Below are 19,604 nucleotides of genomic sequence, written 5' to 3'. Positions count from 1 at the left end.
CTGAAAGCGCTGTAAGTTGAAGTCAGCAGAATTCTTTCTATTTTTTCCAGTTTTTCATTTAAAAATGAAAGCTGATTGACCTAAGCAGCAGCCCAGGACAATTTAATAACAACTTTTAATAATAACTTTTTTTCCCTCATATGAAGCTTCTTTCTCATCATTCTTCATTTTATATGAGGTTTTTTCCTCCCTCATCCAGAGTCATTCTAGTCACCTGTAGCAAGCCTCAGATCACCTTCTGTCTTGGCATCTTACCTTGCTGAGCTTTCTTTTTTCTCCTCTTTCAATGAAATTTTTCCAAAGTTGTCAGAATAGAAGTGGAATTAAACTAAACCAAAAATCACATGTTATACTAAAGTGGGTTTCTTTTAGTCCCTTCTTGACAGACTGTCTTTAAAATAAGCTCTAACAGGGTTGCTATAAAAAGAGAACCGATAGTCTAGACAGCGTCCTAGCATGGCTATTGAGTTATGTCTGCATACTAGCTCTGGTCAAAACCTTCCTTTTAATTTTCATTATTTTAAATAAATCATACCAGTCTATAAACTTATTAGAAAACACAGAGGAAAACTGTGGACCTTAACATATGGGTTTTGATTTCCTCAAAGTTCTGCTGTCTACTAAAAATGCACGTGTAGGGATTTTGCTGCAATCAGTAGTACCTGAGTAACTCATCATGCCTGAGGTTAAATAAGAAAATAAAATCCTTACTGTTGAATGTGCTGTTCTGTCTGGACAGTCCTTCCACAACTTTCTGCTGAGTACATGGCATTCGGTATCTACTACATCCAAGATGAGGTAGAAGACAGAACCAGTGTTCTCCTGAAAACAAAAGAAGAAAGGCTCATAGCCCAGTTTTGTATAGGACAAAGCAGGGGCACGTAAACGGGATGGAGAAACAAAATACACAGGTGGGACACACAGATATTCTAAAACCTGAACATTCTGTGGGACACTGGTGGCAAATCAGGTGAGATTCAGACCTTGTTAGAACAGACTTTGTCATATATCTAGCCAGCTTTAATCATGTAACAGTCTTTTAGAATCTGTTTTATCCTTTTGATTCTGGTGCCAACCATAACCAAGAGTAAGGACTAAACATGGTAATCTTTTCCTTGTCAATTGCATTTTATGATTTGATTTGAAAAGAACGTTATTTTGCCTTCAATGAGATGATAAATACCACAAATAATAAAAAACTGCTAACATAGAACATTCCCAGCAGACATGAGAAAAAAAAAAAGCAGTTAGGGCTCAACTTCTGGGCAAACATGTTTCCATGCGAGAGGGACAGGGAAAGACTAAAAGTACAGCTCCGTATATCAAGCAGTTACGTCATGTAGTGCAGAAAGATGAGATGCTGCGTGGTGCAGCTCCTGGTTCTACCTCCACTGTGGATGTGGCCAAACACCTTTCCAGGATATTTATCACAGATACAGCTTGGTAGGATTGTATTTTATTTTCTGTAGTGGAAAGCTGGGTAGAGAGCAGATGTTATTTATACATCCTAAAAGAACTCAGATGTGAGTGCTAGCTACATGTTTAGACTGAGATTATGTCTTTGGTGAAGAGGGAGAGAAAACAAAACTGAATGAGAGCCGTATTCATTCACTGCTAGTTAATTTCACTGGTTTACAGAGAAACGCTAGGGAGCAAGAGTCTTGTAGAAATCTGGGACCAGTATCTGTACAATTTTGGCTTCAGTTTTGATTTCTGTTTAACAGCGACTAATGACTAGTCAATAGGACACCTAAAGGCTGGAGTGTTGCTGGCCTTTTTGCTTACATGCTGTTTGGAAAAACACTAAGAGGTATCTGTTCTTGAGTTCTGAAGACACCCGTCTGGTCACACAGTATAGAGATCTCTGGAAAGAGTCTGGGGTGGTGATTTTAGGTGAGCTCTACTCTATGCACTTAAGAACTAAACTCTTTAAATATAAAAAGCAAAGTAAATAGAAAATAAAGAATGAGTAAATTGGTTTTTAGCTTTGTCACTGAGTTACTTTCTTACATTGGCAACTTACCACACTTTGTACCATTTTTTATATTTTCATACCCCCTTTTTTCCCTAACTGTTCTAGGGAGTAATCTGGTCATGCCTTGCACCAAGCTGTCAAGGCTTATCTACACTAATCCCAATGTTTAACTGGAAGTGCTGTTTTGAAGGTTGTGAAAAGATCAAAAACGGTTTTGACAGAGAGTGCAGCTGAGGTGCAGCAGCACTGTGCACAGTGGCACGGTGGCGGTGTCCCCTCACCTGGCTGCTTAGATCGTTCTGAGGCAGGAACTAATCATAATTGCCTTCTGCTGAAAATGTGGTTTTCTGAGTGGTGCAGCATTTGGTAAAGGCTTGTAACTTTATGTATATCTTTTATGAGGAAAAAAAAAATCACAAAGACTACATGAAGAAGTAATAGCTAGAAAAAATGTGTATCTTTAAGGAGTTCTGAAGTTGGGACTAGTTATTTGAGCTTTTAGGTCGGTTGTTCAGGTATTCTGAAGGCAAAAGCACAGACATATCTCATTAAAGCAATGTTCTTCTAATCAAATGTGTTTGATGTTAGACAGGTTTACTCAGGTGAATCACAAAGGCTGATTGTGAAGCTTGGTGATCATGGAAATACTAAATGCAGCCAGGGTGGACCTGTTGCTTGGAGCTCCCTTGTATAATATCAGCTCTAATACACAGCTGAGATTATTATAAAATCTACACATCTTTTTGTCTGCCTTCTTCTATACGTATCATCCTCCACTGGGGAAAGGATAATTTGGGGTTTATTCAGAGCTCAGCAGATGTCTGAAGGTTTCATCATCCTTATTTTAATTTTCATTAAAAGACCATTATGCAAAGGCTTTTTGATATCTGCTTAGTATTGAATAGAAACTTCTCTTTTGCGCATTGCCAAAGAGGTCCCTTCCTCAGCGCTGCCGGTGCTAGGATTGCTGCTGAAGTGCGTGCAGGGATCCTGGGAGCCGGGAGAGGTGTGGCAGCAGCACAGCTTTGCCTTTGCGGCAGGGTGACCTGGTGCAAGGGAAATAAGTGAAATATTTTGGCATGTTTTGTGATTTTGGTTAAGTGCCTGTCAGTGAAGTTAGTCTCGTGTGAAAGAGTATCTCTGTCCTACTTGCATATAAGTTAATAGCAGATGGCTCATTAGGTTCAGTTAGAGCAGAATTGAACCACAGGTTGCTTAAGGGCAGATTTGAATTCTAAGTAATTTTGAAAATGCTTTAATCTTGAGTATTGGTTAAAAAAAATGGGAGGAAGGACCACTGCCTGATAAAAAAGGAGATTTCTTTTTTTTTTTTTTTTTTTTTTTGAGGGGAATAGAAGGTTGCATAAGGGTGTTAGTGTCAGTAAACAGCCTCGTCACAGCTCACTGCTTTTTACGCACTCGGTCTCAGCAGCAGCAAAAATGTGACAAGGGGCTTGGATTGTCTACTTTGTTATTGCAGTGTCTTGAAACATCTTATTTACAGGATAAACATATTAGATACAAAAAATAAGAATAAAAGTAAATTAACCCCCCAAATGAACAGAACACTGTATGCCCTAAGGCAGTAAATTAAGTCTCTAGGGAATCAAATGACAGACCCAATCGCAAACAAAACCAAAAATTCTCCCGGGCTGAGATATGCTTGGCCCAGGTGAAGGGAGAAGCAGGGGGATGAACAAAGTGGTTTACAGCAGGTCTGCCCCCACCGTGCTGCACTCCAGGGTGCTCATAGGAGTGCTCTAATTATTTTCAGTAGGAAATAGCCCCAGAATGGGGCTAAATACCTAGCTCAATGACTGGTGATGTCCATTCTTGGCCAATTCAGATGCATCCCATGTGGAAAAAATCCTCAAGAGACATAATGCAGTTGCTTAGTGGGCACATTGTGTCACCCGAGCAAAGCAATATAGAGAACGCAGCACAAAGTAAGCCAAGTGTGCGTCTTTAGTCCAGAGATCTCAGATTGCTGGAGGCCACAGCAAGTCTGCAGAAACTCTGTCCTTGTGAGAGCAGCAGGAAGTAGTGTCATACCCTTGCCAGTAGAGATCTTTAAACATCTGATAACGAGCCTGCTTTTCTTTAAGGGTTCAGAAATCAGCCTTTCAGGTAAGATTATGGGAGGTGAGCAAGCATGGCAGGGAATGTTAGTAGCACGCTTCCACAGTGCCTTAGGAGGAGTAGTCATGGTGCTCTCATGTGAGGTTGTCCCTGCTAGTGCTAGTAGATTCAGCTATTGTGACATGAAGTAGTAATGAATTAAGCATGTATAGAGAAATCAGATACTTGAGGGTATGAGAGTGATACTCCACAGGTATTTCCAGTGTACTTTTTGCGTTTGAACTGGTTTCAGATTTCTTCTGGAGAATGAGTCATCATCTAGAGCTCTGTGAAGGAATTCCCTGGTCCCAAGCTGGACATGTTTACACCTGTTAGTGCTTATATCTTTTGTGCAAAACACACAATGACTTAATAGCCTTTGCACTCCAACTGCTCAAGGCAGTGGGAGGAAGGTGTAAAATGAAATTAAATCAGAGTAGTGGTGTTTCATACCAAATTTGAACTGATGCCTGGAGCTTTTCCAGGGGCAGGCAGCAGAGAATCGTGACTGAGATTTGCTCTCTAATTGCCCACAGTGGTGATGAAACTGTTTCTAGTCATCTGTGCATAAAGTTGACATGGCCTCTGGAGTCCTGTGAATGTAACTTTACATTTGTCTTTTGAAATATTTCTTAGTTCAGATAGATATTGCTAAGGAATAGTGATAGACACAGGACTCTTCATGGGAGAAACAGATACAGAACAAGCAGGTAACTTACCTGAGGTTGTTCTCGGACATTGAAAATTCGGGAAGGCCTAAGTATGTAGCCCTCTTTTCGGTGAGCATTGATCTGGCGAAGAGCCAGATCTGCAGCCTCCTCTACTGCAGTGTCATCACAGTTAGGGGAAAGCAAGGCTGTCACTGCTTTCCTGGCAGGAGAAGACGCAGCCCAGGAGCACAGTGCCTGTATGCCGAAGAGCACTGGAACAAGCAAAACCATTCTGCTTAGAAAAGCAGTGCAGCAGATCAGAATGGTAAGTCAGTATGGAGGGGCTGACCTGTGTGAAATAGCAGACTTTTGTAATGGAGCTATGTCTCTTTATAAACGTGCGTCCCCTTTTTACTACATACTGACCATCACCTTTAAATCTATAGCGGCAACAGCAAACACAAAGTCAATGATTATACAATCATTGTGAAACTTTTGTGAAAGTGTTGTTACTCCCTCTGGGACCAAAGAGCACTTTCTCCTTCTGGCTTTACATCTCCAACCCAACTTTGCTGGACAGATTGTATAACTTTAGCCTTATTGCAAGAGACAAGAATATACACACAAAGCTGCTTTCCTAACAAACAAGAATTGTTTAAATAAACCTACATGCAGGACAGGTTTGGCTCCAGCTCTGTTCTGTCAATGATCCAGTCCTCCCAAATAAGACAATAACAAAGGTCTCAGTAATTTGAATGGGAACTGGAGAAGGGCCACAAGACTGACCGATTTTACACTTTGTTAAATGCTAATTGTAAACAAATACACTGACTCTGTTGTATGCGGTCAGTTTGGTTGGGATAGAAAGCTCAGTTTGGAATCATTCTTTGAGCATTTCTACTCAGCTGGATACCTACAGATGAACATTAACCCTTAGCCTAGGCCAAGCCAGCAAAATGCAGTCCATATCCAGACAAAAAGCCTGTGGATAAACGTCCTGATCAAGCCATTAAATACTCTAAGATAATATGATAACAAGGCAATGTAAGGAATTAACAATTTCATCATGGTGTCTGTTTTTAAGCAGAAAATTCCATTGTGTTTATTTGGGACTGATCATTCACTGCTGTTGAATGTAGTGGCACAAGTGATAAGTTTTTTTCTTGCCCCAAAGACTTCACTTCTGCTGGTGAGATGGTGCAAAATAAGCTACTGTAAGAGATGGAGGAAATAGTAAGTGAACCAGGGCTTTCAAAATTTAGTCTACTACAGGCTCCATTTCAGGATTTGTGCCCTGGCAATGCCTTGACTCCCACTAGTCTTTTGTTGCCTAAAACTCTCAATTTCTTGACACCTACCGGATATTTGACCCCCCACTCTGACTTCCCTGAGCCCTGAACATTCCCTGTTTCAGTCCATCTTCCACCAGCTTTTGACTTTGTTCTCACTGCCACATTGCACAGAGTATTCTGTGAACTTGCCATCATTACATATTGCTTCTGATGCCAAAGAGCAAGTCTTGTTTCCTTTTATATCCTCCCATCTGAACCTTTTGGCTGTACCTGGTTTCAGCCCCTGCAGGCAATGCCTGGCTTTATATTCCTGGAGGTTTAGAGGCAAGTAGAGCTGCACATGAACTTCACGGCTAATAGTAACATTCCACTGCATTTTTACTGCCTGAGAACCACACTCAGTGATGAAGTAAGAACAGTCTGAAATTATACGCTGATGGGGGAAGTGGGGGGAAAGTGGCTTGTAAGAAAGTTGCAGACCTGGGGCTGATTATACTTGTCTCAGTGCCCAAGGTCTGAAGGGGAGAATCTAGCAGGAAAAACTTTTTAAAGAAGAGAGAACATGTAAGATAAACTAGAGGGTGAACAGTCTTCATTTGATTTCTTGTAGCCAGTGCCTTCCTCTTGCTCTGTTTTTGCCTATAAATTATTCTTTTTGTACTTTGAATCAAGGAAAATGTACATCCAGTTGTTTCTTTGCCAGTTCACATCAACTTGCATAACTCTCCCAGATTTAGTCCAGACTTCTCCATGAACTACAACTTTTTATCCCATAACTGGCTCTTGGCTGGATGGTTTAGGACCTTAGTTTTCTATCTGGTTGAGTGTTATTGTCTCTTTTACATAGTATGGTCAGAATTGGCTCAAGGAAGGAGTCCCACCTGCTTAATCTTTAGTTTGTTGAATTCTCTAACCACTGCTGCAGCCTACCCCAGTTTAAATTGTAGGAAACCACAGGAGAATCATAAGCCTGTGCCTATAGGCATGAGGAACAAAGGAAATTGGTCCAGCAATGTCACTACTTTAATTATTCTAGCACTACTCAGTACTCTGCTTTCATACCTTTTCAGCATCAATAAATAATACAATCCTGATGTGACTGGAGACTGTGCCTCTGGGGGGGAGTCATTTACTGACTCAGCTGCTCCCCCATAGTATCAGAGAGCACAAGCTAAGCAGGTTTGTTGTACCTCTGACTTATCCCCTCACTGCTGAATTTGGAGGCTAATTTGCCAGCTAAGAGATTGCACTGTGGTCACTATGGATTCTCAAGTGATTTGCTGAGTACAGATGAAAAAGGGTCATGGAAAATTCTTCCTGGAGAAACTGTAGTTTGGAATGACAGTGGTGCACCTTGTCTAACCTGCCAGGAGACAAGGGGAATAGCCGTACAAGGAACTGATATCTTGAAGATCTGGAGAAGTGACAATCACTGTTACTTGGGGATGATCTCAGTGAAAATCACTGTTTTTCTACTAAGGGGCAATTCTGTAGTATTTCACCTTGAAGGATACCAGAAGCTGGGTAACTATTTCCCTGGCCTTCATTTTCTGTCATGGGAGTCTCTGCAATCACAGCTGTCTGCTGGGTGACACCAAGTAACTTGCAGTTTCAGGGTTGCCCCTGTATTGAGTGGAGAAAGAAGGAAAGGAAGGACATAATTGTCTCTATTTAATACTGATGTAAAGTTTGTTGGTTTTGAAATTTTATATATTGTCACTTTTTTTTACTGGTGATTTAAAGAATCCCAGCTCTTTAGCCCAGCAGTGCTCAAAGCCTGTTCCTCTGGGAGACAACAAACTTTCTCAGGGAAGCTCCACAGAAAGCCAGGAAGACCTGCAACAGCACTGGGGCCAGAATTCTTCTAAGACTTTGGTTGGTGGCAGAAGTGGAAAATTCAGATAGCAGGATGGAAGGGGCACATGGCTGCTAGACTGAGCTACCTCATGTGTGGCCATTTGCTTTGCACCCTCGGGGTGAGGAATAACGTACGGGCTGTACCCTGGAGGGAAGGGATACACAGGGTGGATGTTGAGAAGCACTGCTGTAGCCATAGAACAGCCACAGCAGAAGCAGCAATGCAGACTTGCTCACATTGTTCCTTGTCCCTGGGGCTGCTTCCCCTGCGGCTAAAGGATAATAACTCATTTTCTTTATCCGTACAGTACATGGCATTTCTATGGAGATGGGTGCTAGTTAGTACTGGCTATGTTGGTGCCTCTTATAATGGGGAATTGTTATATGCCCGACTCTGTTCTTTGTACTTTTCCTCCCAATGGAAAGGGAAAACATTTCTGTTGAAGTAGCTGACCTCAAACCATGGACACAGCTGGGAAATCTGAGCATGTCCAGCCAGAGCAGCACATGAAGTACATATACTTTAGCAAAACATGGTCTGAAAATGCTGCAAAATATTGTCAGCTGGTGATACAGACCTGACAGAACTTTTCATGCTGTATTTCAGGAAAGGAGGCATTTGTATTTTATGTATTCCCATTTCATAGCACTCTTTGCCCTAATCTATTACTAAATACTGAACTTGTTACTAAGGTCCAGGTGCATGAATATACCACATTAGGGGGAGACAAAGTGACTGCTTCAAAGCAGTCGTGGAAAGTGTGTCCTTTAGAGGGCAAAATGTGTTCTTTAGAGGACAAGTTTCAAGGGGAAAGAAGATGAGGTGCAGCTACTACCTGGAATGCACAGATCAATTCTGCCTTTTGGTTTTTTCTGCCCTCCTCCTTGTTCTAGGGAACAATGGAGTAGTTGCGCCAGGTGTAGGAGAGCATCTGTGAAGTGTGGAGGCTGCAGATGCTCTGCTCTGTGTGGTTGGAAAAGTCAAGAAAATGCAACATTTCTGAAGGGCAGGGACAGCTTTTTTAGACACACCGTTTCTGCTATCAGATAGAGAATTTTCTAAGCCTGCAAAATACTGTCCCTTAGTGCCCACTTCTTTATATACAAGACATTTTGTAAGGTTTAGTTAAGGTTTTCAAAAGACACCAGTTAGGAAAACCAATGGCTCCAGGTAAGTTAAAAACTCAGTCCCATGTACCTGATGTTACAGTAATGCAGATCATAACAGTAGCCATTTCATTGAATCCTGTACTGTGTCTCAGGCAGTGGGATGGGAGGACCACCTACCTTACCACTTCAAGAAATTTCTACAGCTTAGTACTAGCACTTTCTGAATGAATGACTGCATGCAGAACATACTGAACTCACTGCTTTACAGAAGCAAAAAATCACGGAGCAGTTGACTGGCAGGAGCTGGTGCAACTGCCTGCAACACACATCCTGCAAGAACTCAGCGTGTTCCTGGAACATGAGAGCTGCAGCCTTCATGGGGAGAGCTTGTCAGCAGAATGTTGCCATCTCGTTAGACTATGGGCTGATTTCTCTTTTTCTTTCTCCTCACACACCCAGTTGAAGTGCTGGTGCAAATGCCTACAGCTTCTCCTTTCCCCATTGACAGAGCAGAGCAGAACCCTTCCGTATAGCAACCTGTCACACTGCCACCAAGAACAAATGTTAGTTGTGTTGCTTACTGAATACCAGAAGGTTGTAACTAGGAGAACAGGATAGGTTATTTGAAACAGTTCAGAAATGACATGTGTTCTGCAGCTTTTGCTGCCTGCATGATAATTATCTTGTAGCGAGCGCTGTCCTGGTTAAAGATTCATGACCGTCTTTGAGCCTGCTCTCCTGGGCCTGCAGAATTCCAGTCTGGCTGGCAGCAAAGATCCTTCTGGCCCCTGTCCCGTATTACTTCTCTACCTAGAAGAGATTTTGCCTCTAACTTGTGTCAGAAATTCAGGGAAGATTTGATTGCTAGGACAATGGTAAATTGCTATCCCTGTCTGGGTCCTATCATACGAGACACAGGTCTGTAGTATATTTTTATTCCCTTGAACTGGCATTCCCTTACATGCACACAGGCCATGCAGTGCCCCATGGTCATGTTGCACCTGTGTGTCTGCTGGAAGACAGAGAATACATGTGTGTTTGGTTGGAAGATAGATGCTTTAAGCCTGTGCAGCAATGAATATGTCCTGATTTTGTTCTTTTCATAGACTTGGATACTCTTATTCCACGTCCAAAAGTATTGAGGTACTTCTGGTGCATATTAAAAGTAGATACATGCTAGGAAACACTACAGGTGGAAGGGAAGAATACATTTTTTCCTGCCACCTCTTTAGTGTTACTGGTGTGTGATCAAAAGAAAGGACTGACCTGATTTTCCGCAGTGCTCAGCACCCACACTTCTCAGAGAAGCTGATGGGAAGTGCAGGAGCTTACTGTTTTTGAAGTCAAGCCCAGAATATGACTCATAATGCTGTGAAGGAGATACTTGACAACGAAATGAAAATATGTACAGATAGAAGGTACCAAAGCATTTCTGTTGAACATTTTATTGTGAAGTAACCTTTCAGGTGATGTTTCTATCACAAAGCTACAACTGTTGCATAGTTTTTGCAACAGTTTCATTGAAACAATATATTCTGTATTTTAACTGAAGCATCTCTGTATATAGAGCAGCCAAGTACTATATGGTGTAATCACCTATATTTTGAAGCAGACCTTGGCGAGATCCTGGCCAGGGCTCTGCCCTCTGGAGGGTAAAACTCATTTAGGCTCAGAGTCAAGTGTTCTCACCTATTCACTCTTGATGTTGTGGTCTGTGTGTTGATGCTGCTGGTGCACACTGATCTTTCAGTTAGCTGAGTTGCCATGTCTGTAACACAGCTTATGTCTTGAAATAGCGAATCTTGCCAGGGCATGGAGGAGGAGGAGGAGGCACAAAGCCAACTGGGCGAGGTACTTTGTCATGCTGAGCAACCTCTGCAACTGCTCTCTTTGCTACAGGTTTTGCTAAGAGCAGAGGAAATTCTGAAGAGCTGGATTCAGATGCAGAAGGGTTATTGTGGGAAACTCTGAGATTATGGTTCGTGAAGCCTGTTACAAGACCGGGCGACAGTCCTGCTGATGTAGCTTGAGCTGGTGGGGAGTAGGTAACTCCAGGCTGGAAAAGAAAAACAGTTTGCGATTGTGTTGAGTGATTTGGGGCTTGTAATATACAGGTCATGGATGTCAGGGCATGAGGTAACCTGCTCCTAACTAGATACAAGGCTCCAGCCCAGGTACAAAACATTCCTGACCATCACAGAAGTTTGATTTGCATTTGAACACATACACAGGAGCACAGGAACACACTTTTCATATCCAGTGGATCATTAGCACCAAATTCTCTGCTATGTGAACTCTGAGGGCCACTTGTGCAGCTGGTGAAACATTCAAGATCGCGTGTTTTATTCTTTCTCTCATACAGCTCCTAGACAGGTAAATTACTATTCTATTCAAGAGCTCTGGTCTGTAGGAAGTATTCAGCCACCACCTAGCCCTTCTCAGTCCAAATGGAGGCTAAAATACCTGGAGAGAGCACATACATGTTTCCCTCCTCTTGCTATAGCAGTGCAGGTCAGGCTCCCTGAATTCAGTCCCATCTAAGGACTGCTAGCAAAAAACCCGGCTGATCTCATCTACCACAATGGCTGATTTATGTGTTACAACTATCTGCCCCATCCCTCTAGCTGAGCAGAATTTTTTCCCTTTGTCCCACCAGACATGGGAAGCTCCAATATGGTTAGGAGGACAAAATGTGTCAAGAATGGATAGCAGAGGTGACATCATGCCCAGGACATGCATAACCAGGAGCTACCTTACCTTGGTTTTTAGGGTGTAAAGTTAAACGTAAGTTGTCACAGATAGCTAACACGGTCTTGCAGGGAAAGGGGTAAACTCAGGGTGATTATTTCTAACAGTACTAGTAGCATGGTATACTCTGGAAGGGAAGGGACTATCTGGAGTTGATACCTGATGTCCATAGAGCTGGCAGTTCACTTCCAGGTTATCTGAGGGGAGTATTACCATTGTTGCTGTGCAGAAACCAAAATTCTGGCAAAGCAGAACATAGTCAAGAGAAAATAGTTATAAAATAGAGAAGAGCTGCATTGCAATTTTTAATTTCTGTACATTAGAAATAGCTACATCTTCTGTTCTATCTGAGCAGTAAAGTGCTCGCCTTTTAGTTCGTTGGACTCAAAAGCCAAGCTTTTAAATGCCTAACTGGCAAATCAGTGAAACTCCTGTGTTCCTCTAGAGTAAGATCCTTTGTATGTCTGGATATGAGGGAGTGAAAGAATATATAGGAATCTCGGTAAAAGGTTCCCACCCACTAAAACTGCCTGGGACTCGATTTCATCAGAAACAACAGAAGAATTACAGCATAATAGACTATAATTTTCAAGAGCCTATATATCAGAACAAAGCACACTGACAGCACTTAAACTGTAGGGAGGTGAAACAGTCTGCCCTTTTGTTACATGTTTGTGTACTGTCCAGTACAAAGAGACTATTTTTCTTGCGTGCTCCTGTTAAGGAGAGTAAACAATCATACATATTCTGTTCATTAAAAATGTTTTGTTTTAAGGGCACTTTGGTCTACAAGTGTTTTTGAAATACATTCAAATACATCAGAATCCAGTCCAGATATCTCAGAGGGAAGAGAGAGGTGTGATACAGCTTTAGGAAATATGGATTGAAACATGTATCATGATAGTTTACAACTCTTGCACTTCCCTTCACACAAAGGTCCATTCCCACACAGGTGTGAGCACATCACAGGATGCCACTTTTCTACCTCTGAGCTGGCGTGATCAGGAGTGATGTGTTGGTGTACTTACAGACTGATTGTCGGGCAGCAGTTGACAAGCCTCCACATTAGCTTTAGCTTCTTCTGCTGAGCAATTGGTGGCAGCCACAGCAAACTCAACAAAGACAATATGCGCTGGGTGATACTGATAAAACAGGAAAATTGTTTAACTGACTTTGCACTGCACTTAACAGACTGTGAAACTGCAGAACAGCTGAGAAAAGATAAAAGGCAAATGTTGTGGCTTCTAGCTCCGCACCTCCCACTGAATTGAAAGGGAATCCTGTGGCTAAAATGACACAAAATGCTTGGGAATTCAAGAGCATTTCAGTAGGGCAAATTAGAGCAAACTAAATCTGTTTGGAGACATAAGTAGTTAGCACAGCATAATTACCACCGAAGAAATATTCTGTTTACATGGAAGGCTAGACATAGCTGTAGCAATTACCTGTATTTTGGCTCTTCCAATCTCGAGGAGTTTGAGGTAAGCATCAGCAGTTTTGCTGTTGTGTTTGTTGAGCGCAGCTGTAACAGCTTTTAACACCTCAGTGTTATTCAAACTCACCAGCAGCGGACAGTCAGGGCAGAACTTGGTAACATCTTCACTTGAGTCTGCAGGAGGAACCAAACAGATTACATTTCGATCAGATTGTAGGTTATAGACCTGTTCAGTCACACAAAACACTGTTTTATGGACTGTCCCATATTACAGTGGAAGGAAAATTTGCGGTGCAGACCATAGATGGCACTATTTCACACGACTTGGGCCGTTCAAGCCTTTCTGCAAGCAAAAGTGCTGTGGACTCCGAGAGCACATTTTGAATGTTCTTACTAAGGATTTAATCAATTCTCTTTCTGGCAAACTATCCATGACACCGATTAAAAGATGTCCCAGCTCACACAAGAATTGGTGGGGAAAAAATGAAGATATTTTGATTTATGGATATTGTGTTTATGTGTACTACATACTCAGTATGTAGTACTGAGGACATCTCGTACACAGCAAAGAGATCTTGTACAGAGCGTGCAGAATAGAGATTCTGCTTTCCCATGGCAATACTGAAAATGCTGGCTTTAGGAAATAAGCTGCATCTGGCAAAGGGGCTCTGAAGATCAACATGTTCTAGTAAATACAGACCAGCAAGGAAGCTAAACTCCTGAAGCAAAAAGCCTCAGGACTAGGTCAAATATGGGACTTGCTCCCCAGATAGTCTTATAGTGTCTTAATTGTCATAGTAAAGAGGAGCAAAGAGAGAGAGAGCTGGGTTTGTAGGTGAATGAAATCAGAAAAGGGGAAAAATCACTTTCAAAACAGCTGCGTTTAGAAAACTCATAAACTGTCACCTTTTATACCATATTTATACACAGCATTTTAGAATCAGAAGAGCTTTTGCTCTAGCCTCCAGCCTCTAGATTAAAACCTAATGAACAAAGTCTTCACCTGCATGTGAGTGGCATTTACTGGCAAGTACGGAAAACTGTCCATTCAGCTTCTGCAGTTTGATATCACAGTCACCTTCAACTGCCTAGAGAGAGCAAAAATCAAGGTTTTACATCATTCAGATAAATAGGAATTTCTGAAAAGGGCAACTATTACTAAATTAAAAAGAACAGATCCTGGCTGAGTGTTCCTGGCAAAATCAGTCTGATTGCGAAGGAGCTGCTAGGCATGTCCTGGTGTCTGTGATTTTGCAAAAGGCATACCAGAGCTGGAAAATTTGGATCCAAATCTGGATTTCAGAAGATCAGAAGTGCCAGGATAGCCAGATTATGGACACCTGGTTCAGGTTCCCGCCTCATAAAGTCAAAGCAGAGCTGTTTGATAACATTCTGAATAATCTTGGTCGGTCAGTGGCCATGGTAACAGCAGAGCATGCTGCCTTTTGTGAGCTCGCTCACATGCAACACGATACAGCAGGGGAGATGTTACTGGCAAAGCTGGAATCACTGGGAAGAGGGAACAGTTAGAGTTACCTCCCCAAGATGGAAAATGGGATCTGAGCCCTGGTGAATACAGAGGTGGATCATGAGTCAAAATTAGTCATGAGCTTTGTGAATTGGGCCGTATTCTAGAAACCGCAGGATTAGGCTGACAATAGCTCAGCCTACTTTCTGCTTAGAACCGAGAGCTGCCTGCACTCAGACACCACTTCCACTGCTTTGGTTAGGGAAAGTATTTCATGACTGGATCACACTTGCATAAGAACAAAATATGTGAGGCCAGTAAATTCCAGCTGAGCATTACTTTGAAAGCAGAGCCCTGTCTGAAGGGAATAGCTCTTCTGCAGTCTTGACTAGGACTAGATGTCTAGACTTGATGGAATTCACTGGTTGGCACCACACATGTAGCCAAGGGAAGGTTGTGTTTGCACAGATTCACAACTGCCCTGTCTGCAGTTTGTAATGAGGCAGTGACATCTGGGCTGACCATGGAGGGCTGAATCTGGAGCTCCTAAACAAGACCCCTTGGCATTCTGGAACAGTGTGTGGGATGTTACTCTGACGCTGACCTGTCCTTTTCACGTAACATGACATGAAAGAAACACAGGGGTGAAATCCTTCATGACATGAAGGCAACTAACTCAAAAAGGAGGTTACAGGGGATTGGGTAGTTGTAGGCTGTTACAGTGATATAACATTTGCTTGGAAATCTAACTGATGATAGCCTGGCCTCTAGCATCAACATACTGAACACGGACCTTGGGACTAAGCTGGTATTTTAGATACTCACATGTTCTGTGAAGCTCCTTACTGTGCAATTTTCAAGAGGTGTAGGGCTGAGAATGTGACATGTGGTCTCTAATAAGTCAAGTTCAAGAAATATTATGTCATTGTTCAGCCCCTGGAAGAAAAAAAAAACCCAAGGAATTGTAGTAATTACTTCATGAAACATCACCAGATTTCCTCTCTGCAGCTGCTCTGAGGTCTCTCTTGCTGACTGTCATTGAATAGCTCCAGGTATACACTTGAGTAACTGAGTAGGTACTTAGTATTTAACTTCATTAAAAACAGGAACCAGTATTTTAGCTGGAGTAAGTCAAGATAGCCACGCTGATTTTTTCCAGCTGAGGAACTGGCCCATAAGTTTTGTCAAGTCCAGCCTGTATGTAGTGGGTTGGTTTTCTTAAGTTAACTTGTTTTTATTTTCTTGAGTAGTTTTAACAACAGCTGCCTTTGTTGATGAAAAAACTTTGTGTTGATGAAAAAAACAGATACCAAATAAACACTGGTACACATTGGCCTGTCCCATTTATCCCACTGGAATTACACTAAATTGGACCAGCTAAGTTCCATCCCCAATACTCATGTTGTTTACAGACTTCAGGATCTTTTATGGTCGTTCCTGAACCTTTGCAACTATAACAGAGGACATGTGAGTGGAAGGGCAGAAGCGAGGTTCCCTAGCTCCAGGATTGACTCTCAGGTTTGACTCATGAGTGATTCCATTTAAACCAATGAAGATATTTTAGTGTAAAAGTATTAAATATGAGCAAAGCAGTGTCACCATTGTTTTTGTGGGGCTTACAGTGGGCACACTTCCAATCTTATTAATGTCTGTTTTAGTCTCTTGTAAATGACTTTGGTACCCTCTCTCTCGTAATAAGTAGAAAACTACCATGGAATTTCATTCTTGTTAATATCTGGGCTGTTTTCAATGTTTTGAGAGAATCAAAGATTCTGAATGGGTGCATACATTGTATTCACGACCACTTCTACAGCCTTTCTGGCTGCCTACAATGATGACAATAGATCTTAGTGAAAACGAGACTCGCAAGCTGCAGTTATTTCCATTCAGCTTCCTTGTCAGCTCAATGGGATATTTGGTAAAATTAATGCCTGCTGCAAAATCACTAATAGCATAGAGCTATGATAGGTATGCATTTAGCCAGTAAATAATTACCTGCATCACAAAGATTATCTTCGCAGTTTTCTCTAGATTAGTTTTGAATGATCTGCCCTAGCAAGCAAGCTGCATTTGTCACCTGAGCCCTTTCTAGCAACAATAATATCCAAAGATTTCTCTCTTCCACTCTGATCTGCTCTTTGAGAGATACATTCCAATGACCTGGATTCTCAGCTGCTACCACGTGGCATCCCATTTAAATCAACAGAGCCATGCTGATCTACCCCGCGTGAGGATACAGCCCTTGGCAGGGCTTGGTTGGTCACTTCCAAGCACCTCCAGGCTAACACAATGCTCTGCCTCAAGCTCCTCACTTACCTGGGGTATCACGCGGATATTCTCAATTCTGTTTAAGGCAAACTTGTATCCGTGGTGACTGTGGCCATTAATATAACTCACAGCTGCTTCAGCTGCTGCTTCAGATTCTGGGTCATCACAGCCCAAGGGAGGAGGGGAAGCTGCTGGTAGAGCTTTGTGAATTGGAAGCTGAACAAGCAATATTAAAGCAACTATTGCCTTCATGGCACCCGAGGAAAGCCAATCCCTTTCAGGAATAGAGATCTAAGAATACTGTTCAGGTGGCAGCCAGGTAGCTAGAAGTGGGGTCTCATTTATATAGTACATACCACAGACTTCGCATGAGCGCGTGTCTGATATTTGTCCCAATTCCAAGAGGCATTGCAAACAACAAAGGAGAAAAGTAAATGTTAGGACATCAAGCTGACTGATTAATATTGGCCAAAGTAAATTTTATCAGGTAGGATATTGCGAAGTCTGCTAAAGAAGAAAGTGTCAGCAAAAATGTAACATGATTTTTAGACACTTCTCTACCAACCAAATGCAGTACATGCAAGAGAAAAATTATCCCTCCTGTTAAATGTGTAAGGATGCTAGCACTAATTAAGCCTTCTTGTAAACAGGACAAATTCTATTAGGGCCCAGATCTCACCAGACCCTGGTCTAAACTGTGAGATCAGTAACAAGATCAATTAGAAAATGGAATTTGAGTCAGTTCTAAGGATCACATTCAACAGTAAATGTAATTATATAGCAACTTTTGCTATTGAATTAATTTGGAATAGAGAATGAGACATACTTCTAAATCTTTTGCATCAGCTCTTTCTTTCTCTGAATAATTTGAATAATTCCAGTAGTTCCTGGAATTTACTTTTGCAAAGCAGTCATCTTGTAGAAATTTTTCTGGAATATTTGAGGATTTCAGTGGAAGATCCTAAAGGACACAAATGTGTTTTAAGAAGAATGTAGATGAAAATTAGCTGCTCAGGAGTGCTGGACCCCAGCTGATATTTACACTCACAGTGTACATGTTTACTAAACAGAAACTGGATAACAGAAATGTTCTTATGGAGCAGAATATAGCTTCTGTGATGTGTCCAGCATTTAGGGTCTTTAATTTAAGCTGAGATGACTTTAGCTAAATAGACTCTAGCCAGACAGATTCTAGCTCAACCAGCAGAAAAGTTTGTCCTCTGGGGATTTCAGAATAGGTTTTGATGATCCATTTCACAGTGATAATCAGGCTGAGAATAGTAATTTGTCTTTAAAATATCGGAATCTCAGTCATAATTTTCAAGGAATTCAGGAATTAGCTGCAGATTTGAGATGAAGGACTTCAGCATATTTAGAAGTTTTCTCTTTAGATACGTATTTCTCAGCTTGCAAGATAGTGTGAGTGGGGCTAAAAGAGCAGTCTTGAGTCATGCCCTCTCTCTTCTAGAATGCAGAAATATGAACAGCAGCATAAATAAAAATGGCTTGGTTGAACAGATTAAGTGATGAAGAAGGTGAATGGGAAGAGACTAAAAAGATGGAATGATTTCCTTCAGCTGTGTGGGATGAGGTGAGCTTTGTATATGAGGATTTGCAAATTGAAGGGATTCCTGAGGAAAAGAAAGGCTCTTCCTCTCTCTTGCAGTAAAAAATTGCTCTGAGCATGATTCGTGTCTCAAAAACACACTCTGAATGTTCCTTGTGGCTATCTTTTGGCAAGATAGTATTTTACTCTTTACTTTTAACCCACAGTTCAGTTTCTAACCTGTGGATCTTTTAACTCCCTTTTCCTTTCTAGTATTAAACACTGGGGTAAACGTCCTACAGGTGCAGACTGAAATCGCTTTTCACCAAAGTGATATGTAATTACACCAGCACGGGGCTTATACCATTATTTAAAAATTTAATGGAGTCATTACTGAGTTTCTTAGGTTACATCTTCTCCAGACTTTCAAATAATGTAGAATGTGTAATATTTCTGCAGACTAGCTCTAGGTATTCCTAAATATAATATATAAACCAGTTCAGTCAAATTCAAGTTCCATTTTCAAAGAACAACTTAAAATCTCAAATAGCAAACAGCGTTTATCAGCTTCTTTCTTCCTCTCCGTTGTCACTCACGTGCAATATTCCATTTACCATGGAGGACAAAAAGGAAATACTCTCGAGCCCACTGTACCTCTTCTCAGTTTCTCTCTAGGCTTACTCAAGACCTTCCCCTCTTGGGGACCATATGAACTTTCTTTGCTGGCATACAGCATGTGCCCACATGGTTATTAATGCTCAGTGCAATGTGGTATGTTTGCAGCTAGCACTTTCTGGGTGACTTGTGATACGTGGGAGGAAATTGGTATTGGATTTTTATGTTTGGGAATGGAGTTTGAAAGTGCAATTAGGTAGTTTGGCTACAGGTAATTTGACAAGGAATCTTTCGCCTTTTGGATACAAACTGACACAGACCTGTCTAATTATTCTCTTCAGGAAGTGAGATTGCTGATGTCAGTTCTACGCAGGCCTGTATGCCATCACGACTGGCCCTTTTTTGGCACCCTCACTCAAGAAGCAATAATTGCAGAAATAACTTCTCATTGAACTCTGAGCAGATCTATTCTCTCTCTTTCAAGTCTGGGACATACTAAAAAGTTATCCTTTAGTAGTGGAT

At 41.6% G+C, this 19,604-nt stretch overlaps 2 protein-coding genes across 2 annotated transcripts in view; both read right to left on the bottom strand.

The window, feature by feature from the left end:
- Positions 1-5,097, bottom strand: part of FETUB (fetuin B) — a 9,421-nt gene extending 4,324 nt beyond the window's left edge. Inside the window, exons 1-2 of the mRNA XM_010145652.1 lie at positions 4,813-5,097; positions 712-822 (exon numbers count right to left, since the gene is read on the bottom strand). Coding sequence (XP_010143954.1) covers positions 712-822; positions 4,813-5,034 — 333 coding nt within the window. The 5' untranslated portion in view covers positions 5,035-5,097. The remainder of the gene's footprint in view (positions 1-711; positions 823-4,812) is intronic.
- Positions 5,098-10,782: 5,685 nt separating this feature from the next.
- Positions 10,783-17,173, bottom strand: AHSG (alpha-2-HS-glycoprotein). The gene is made up of 7 exons (XM_010145651.1): positions 16,970-17,173; positions 15,479-15,589; positions 14,189-14,273; positions 13,196-13,359; positions 12,779-12,892; positions 11,910-11,990; positions 10,783-11,058 (listed from the first exon to the last, which is right to left on the bottom strand). Exons 1-7 carry the CDS (start codon positions 17,171-17,173, stop codon positions 10,783-10,785), a joined length of 1,035 nt encoding a protein of 344 aa, XP_010143953.1.
- Between the last annotated feature and the right edge of the window lie 2,431 nt (positions 17,174-19,604).

The sequence above is a fragment of the Buceros rhinoceros genome, unplaced genomic scaffold (assembly GCF_000710305.1).
Source record: "Buceros rhinoceros silvestris isolate BGI_N320 unplaced genomic scaffold, ASM71030v1 scaffold3811, whole genome shotgun sequence".
In the NCBI taxonomy this organism is placed as follows: Eukaryota; Metazoa; Chordata; class Aves; order Bucerotiformes; family Bucerotidae; genus Buceros; species Buceros rhinoceros.
The sequence above is the reverse complement of the archived record's forward strand: the minus strand, read 5'-3'. Positions and strand labels throughout refer to the sequence as shown.

Excerpts from the sequence above, each read along its gene's own strand:
- AHSG (XM_010145651.1), bottom strand. The coding sequence starts at position 17,173 with ATGAAGGCAATAGTTGCTTTAATATTGCTTGTTCAGCTTCCAATTCAC. Across the intron at positions 13,360-14,188 it reads TAAATGCCACTCACATGCAG|ACTCAAGTGAAGATGTTACC; the intron begins GTGAAGACTTTG and ends TTCCTCCTGCAG. Across the intron at positions 11,991-12,778 it reads TGCTGCCCGACAATCAGTCT|AATTTTGGTTTCTGCACAGC; the intron begins GTAAGTACACCA and ends CTGCTTTGCCAG.